We start from the raw sequence: 6,000 nt of genomic DNA, 5'->3' as shown, positions 1-6,000 counted from the left end.
TGGGCTGGATTCAACCCCATACTAGAATGCTGGATTCAACCCCACACTAGACAGGCTGTATTTCAACCCATACTAGACGCGGCTGGATTCAACCCCATACTAGACGGGCTGGATTCAACCCCATACTGACAGGCTGGATCAGCACCACACGAGACAGGCTGGATTCAGCCCCATACTAGACAGGCTGTATTCAGCCCCATACTAGACAGGCTGGATTCAACCCCATACTAGACGGGCTGGATTCAACCCCATACTTGACAGGCTGGATTCAGCACCACACGAGACAGGCTGGATTCAGCCCCATACTAGACAGGCTGGATTCAGCCCCATACTAGACAGGCTGGATTCAGCCCCATGCTAGACAGGCTGGATTCAGACCCACACTAGGCTGGATTCAACCCCATACAAGACGGGCTGAGTCAACCCCATATTAGACGGGTGGGATTCAGCCCATACTAGACGAGAGTATTCAGCCCCATACTAGACAGGTTGGATTCAGCCCTACCACCCCCATACTAGACGGGCTGGATTCAACCCATAAAAGACAGGCTGGATTCAGCCCCATGCTAGACAGGCTGTTCATCCCAATTAAGACAGGCTGGATTCAGCCCATACAGACATGCTGGATTCAGCTCATACTAGACATGCTGGATTCAGCTCATACTAGACAGGCGGATTCAGCTCATACTAGACAGGATAGATTCAGCCCCATACTAGACAGGCTGGATTCAGCACCACACAAGACAGGCTGGATTCAGCCCCATACTAGACATGCTGGATTCAGCCCCATACTAGACAGGCTGGATTCAGCCCCATGCTAGACAGGCTGGATTCAGACCCACACTAGGGCTGGATTCAACCCCATACTAGACGGGCTGGATTCAACCCCATACAAGATGGGCTGGATTCAACCCATGCTAGACAGGCTGGATTCATCCAATAAGACAGGCTGGATTCAGCCCATACTAGACATGCTGGATTCAGCTCATACTAGACAGGATAGATTCAGCCCCATACCAGATGGGCTGGATTCGATTACTATCAGCCAATACTAGACAGGCTGGATTCAGTCCCATACTAGGCAAGCTGGATTCAGTCCCATACTAGACATGCTGGATTCAGCTCATACTAGACATACTGGATTCAGCCCCATACTAGACATGCTGGATTCAGCCCCATACTAGGCAGGCTGGATTCAGCCCCATTCTAGACAGGCTGGATTCAGCCCCATACTAGACATGCTGGATTCAGCCCCATACTAGACAGGCTGGATTCAGCCCCATACTAGACAGGCTGGATTCAGACCCACACTAGGGCTGGATTCAACCCATACTAGACGGGCTGGATTCAACCCCATACTAGGCAGGCTGGATTCAGCCCCATTCTAGACAGGCTGGATTCAGCCCCATACTAGGCAGGCTGGATTCAGCCCCATTCTAGACAGGCTGGATTCAGCCCCATACTAGACATGCTGGATTCAGCCCCATACTAGACAGGCTGGATTCAGCCCCATACTAGACAGCTGGATTCAGCCCCATACTAGACAGGCTGGATTCAGCCCCATACTAGACAGGCTGGATTCAGCCCCATACTAGACAAGCTGGATTCAGCTCATACGAGACAAGCTGGATTCATCCCCATACTAGACATGCTGGATTCAGCCCCATACTAGACAGGCTGGATTCAGCCCCATACCATACGGGCTGGATTCAGCCCCATACTAGACAGACTGGATTCAGCCACAAACTAGACAGGCTGGATTCAGCCCCATACTAGACAGGCTGGATTCAGTCCATACTAGACAGGCAGGATTCAAACCCCATAATAGACGGGCTGGGCTGGATTCAGCCCCATACTAGACAGGCTGGATTCAGCCCCATACTAGACAGGCTGGATTCAGCCCCATACTAGACAAGCTGGATTCAGCTCATACGAGACAAGCTGGATTCATCCCCATACTAGACATGCTGGATTCAGCCCCATACTAGACAGGCTGGATTCAGCCCCATACCATACGGGCTGGATTCAGCCCCATACTAGACAGACTGGATTCAGCCACAAACTAGACAGGCTGGATTCAGCCCCATACTAGACAGGCTGGATTCAGTCCATACTAGACAGGCAGGATTCAACCCCATAATAGACGGGCTGGATTTAAACCCATACTAGACATGCTGGATTCAACACCATACTAGACGGGCTGGATTCAACCCCATAATAGACAGGCTGGATTCATCCCCGTACTAGACAGGCTGGTTTCAGCCTCATACTAGACAGGCTGGATATAGCCCATACTAGACAGGCTGGTTTCAGCCCCATACTAAGCAGCCTGGATTCAGCTCCATACTAGGCAGGCTTGATCTAGCCCCATACTAGACAGTCTGGATTCAGCCCCATACTAGACAGGCTGGATTTAGCCTCATACAAGACAGGCTGGATTCAGCCCCATACTAGACAGACTGGATTCAGCCCATATTAGGCAGGCTGGATTCAGCCCCATACTAGACAGGCTGAATTCAGCCCCATACTAGACAGGCTGGATTCAGCCCCATACTAGACAGGCTGGATTCAGCCCATATTAGGCAGGCTGGATTGGGAGGACAGAGGGCTATTGGTGTGGGGGCTATTAACAAAAACATTTATCATAAATAATAATGAAATGCAATCTTAAAAAAAAAAAACTTGCCCATCATTGCAAGTGTATTTGATAGTGGCCCCAAAGACAAAGTCATCCCCAGCTTGGATGCTGTAGTGGCCATTGGCAGTTTCATCAGGGAGCTCACATGGTTTAGCTAGATGTCAGGAAACAGCAGGAAAACAAGATCATGATACAGTATTTTAGAAAATGATGTGTCAACAGATCTTTTAGAGTGTTTAACTAAGCTATTATGGAGTTATGCTGATCATAACTGCTACTATAGCTATTTTATTGAGGAAAAATGTACATACTAGCAGTGATAATGTGGTTGTCTCACTTAGCTATCTTAAAGGGATAGGGATTTTGGCAGTGAGGCCCATTATCTACTTCCCCTCATTGACAAAATCCCAAACTATCCCTTTAAGATAAATGCAGGAACAATAAGTCACTCTGGATAAGAACGTCTGCTAAATGACTAAAATGTCAAATGTATAACAGCAATTTTGAATCTATAACATTTAAATAAATACTCACGATTGCATTTCCCCTGACGGACCACCACCCACTTATTCTTCTTACACTGATAACTTATTCTGCCTGCTGGCACAAAGCCAACGTTGCAGGAAAAGAGGACAATGTTGTCCTCTTTGTACTCTTCTTTGACGCTTTCCTCAGTGACCCTGGCATTGGGCACATTTGGTAGAGGTACCCTGCACACTGACAGAGGAGCAGAGGAAAAACCTTTAGACAAATAGAGAGCTTGGGACTACAAAGTTCTATGTTGTTATTGACACGGCCTTGTTCTGTTCAATGTTCTCTACCTATGTAGTACTCAAAATACCCTAATTCATGCTGTTAAGTTCAAAAGAATACAAGATCAAATTTGCTGACACCATTCAAACCTTTAAAGCCAATTATCTCAGAATCTTCTTTTAGCAGATAGAACCTTTAAGTCCCAAGCACTGATTATCACACAGCTCGATTACAGTAGTTTAGCACAAAGATGTTTCAGTTCTGTGACATTATCGGATCTGTATCAATACAACATTAAATCATGATGATATTATTAGAAATGAGGAGATTCATCTGCAGTGGAATAAGTTAGAGATGAATTGGGGTTACACATGAGTTGGAGACTAGCATTAAAACCTTTTAAAGGCACATTCTGCAAAATTAACAGTGGGAACTAGGGGTGATGAGGGTGCTGCAGCACCCCTTGAAAAATTAAAAAACATGCAGTATATTTTTTTATACACAAAAGTAGTGCATTGAGCCTTTAATCCTCCTGATCCTGGCCATTGCCACCTGTATTAGCAGACTGACACAGCCCCCCCCCCTCCCCCCACGGACAAGAAATTTCCCCCTGAATGAGAAATCACGCTCATGTCTGCAAGATTTTCTGCTGGTTAATTGTCATTTCACTTACTTATATATTGACAATGAGCTAAATTATTAGCTATAATAAGAAATGTGAGTACATCAATTACGTTTACTCACTTTGTCTAGTCAGAGTCTTACAGAGCATTTGGTGAATACTAACACAATGTGGGCTCTAGAAGCATGTGAGAAAGTGAAGGAAAACACATCCTTACCAGTCTGAGCTGATGAAGCATCCACATTCACCCATACCACCAGACACAGCAGAGTCAGAGATGATTTCATGTTGAGCAAATGGTAGATGCCGTAAAAATGGAAGGAGTAGAACATAAATAAACAGTGTCTATCCCAAAGTTAATGTTTGTCTACAGAGTTCCAGCCCCCAGGGAGCACTGAAGAGAACCACTGTCCAGGGTGACTGACCCAAAATACTAGAATTCAATCAAACCTACATTGCGGGGAGGGGAAACACTGAGGAAAATGCTCAATGTAGGAACTGCATTGGTTCAGTCTATTAATTAATTGAGCAAATCAAAACAAATGTAAAAGTGCAAATAATTTGGTCAGCCATATAGAGACATATCTAATCTGAAGAGCATAGGTTTAGAGATAGAAAGACATTTAGACAGGTAGCAAATACTTTGAATGTTGATTGTAATGATGATAAGCTCCATTTGTAAGGTCATTGATGAATCACCAAATATGCTGAACAAATCTGTACTGACATAAACCTCACATAAACCTGTCTGTTTACTGTCTGTTGACATAGCAATGTTTGTTCCAGCAAGACAACCTTTCCCCGTCAAGTCGTATTATCCAGGGGCAAAAGGGGAGGGCCAAAATCGATTTAAAGTTAATGTTTTATTGACTTCTACACCTTGAGAGCATGCCAGGGTTCACCCCACATTAACCTACCAACTAAACAAAACACACAATGTTACATTTAACTTTTTCTTGCACATGAGAATTGAAGGTCAATATTCCTGCCTCAATATTCCTGCCTCAATGTGTAGAATGCAAAGAACACATCTATGACACTCAGTGGCTGTTCCACTGGATGTCACACTGGATGTCATAAGGTGAATGCACCAATTTGTAAGTCGCTCTGGATAAGAGCGTCTGCTAAATGACTTAAATGTAAATGTAAATGTAACGATGATGCAGTTGAAATACTTGGCAAGGACCACAAGGACATTTTACTAGATATTGTCTGGCTGCTTTGATATTGTAAAAAATATACGTTATGTATCTTTACAGTGACCTTTGATCATGTCATTCCCAGCACCACTGACTTCCCACTGGGCACACAGTGGTTGAATCAACGTTGTCTCCATGTCATGGAAATGAAATTGAACCCACGTGGAATAGATGTTGATTTGGCGTCTGTGTCCAGTGGGATGAGAAGGCTTGATGGTGTGTGGGATAATATTCCAGGGAACAATTATAATAATAAATATTAGATTAGAGTAGATTTGTTTAGATTAGAGTAGATTCATTTAGATTAGAGTACATTGTATTAGAGTAGATTAGAGTAGAGTAGATTAGACTAGATTCGATTAGATTTTATTAAATTCAATTGATTAAATTAGAATCAGAGGCACTTTTTTTAATGTTGGACAATCATGAAGCTGAAAATATTTAAGAAAACTATTGACAGGGGTTATTCGTTGACATGTTTGTCCAACAAGTTAGTGGCCGTCTCTTCCCGTGAGCTGAAGCCACTATTGGCAATGAGGTAAGTTCATGACCCCATGTATACACTGCTGACGAAAATCAACACTTCCTGGGCTAAGTCTACTATGACCAGTACACTTAAAAGTGATAAGGTCCACATGTGTGACAGAGTGTTTAGTTTGATCTTTCTGATGAAGCATGAATTGGATGTTCTGTGTGTTCAACAGCTGATCGTCCACAGTGCAGGGTTCTGAAACGAGAAGATGGTACAGGAATCAGTGTGTGAACATGTCCTGAAGATCAGGTGGCAT

At 44.2% G+C, this 6,000-nt stretch overlaps 1 protein-coding gene across 1 annotated transcript in view; it reads right to left on the bottom strand.

The window, feature by feature from the left end:
- Window positions 1-4,710, bottom strand: part of cfhl5 (complement factor H like 5) — a 13,803-nt gene extending 9,093 nt beyond the window's left edge. Inside the window, exons 1-3 of the mRNA XM_024003686.3 lie at window positions 4,231-4,710; window positions 3,173-3,355; window positions 2,687-2,792 (exon numbers count right to left, since the gene is read on the bottom strand). Of these exons, the coding sequence (XP_023859454.1) occupies window positions 2,687-2,792; window positions 3,173-3,355; window positions 4,231-4,345 (404 nt within the window). The 5' untranslated portion in view covers window positions 4,346-4,710. The remainder of the gene's footprint in view (window positions 1-2,686; window positions 2,793-3,172; window positions 3,356-4,230) is intronic.
- Between the last annotated feature and the right edge of the window lie 1,290 nt (window positions 4,711-6,000).

The sequence above is a fragment of the Salvelinus sp. IW2-2015 genome, linkage group LG16 (genome assembly GCF_002910315.2).
Source record: "Salvelinus sp. IW2-2015 linkage group LG16, ASM291031v2, whole genome shotgun sequence".
Taxonomy (NCBI): Eukaryota; Metazoa; Chordata; class Actinopteri; order Salmoniformes; family Salmonidae; genus Salvelinus; species Salvelinus sp. IW2-2015.
Note: the sequence above shows the minus strand (reverse complement) of the source record. Positions and strands in the feature narration are given on the sequence as shown.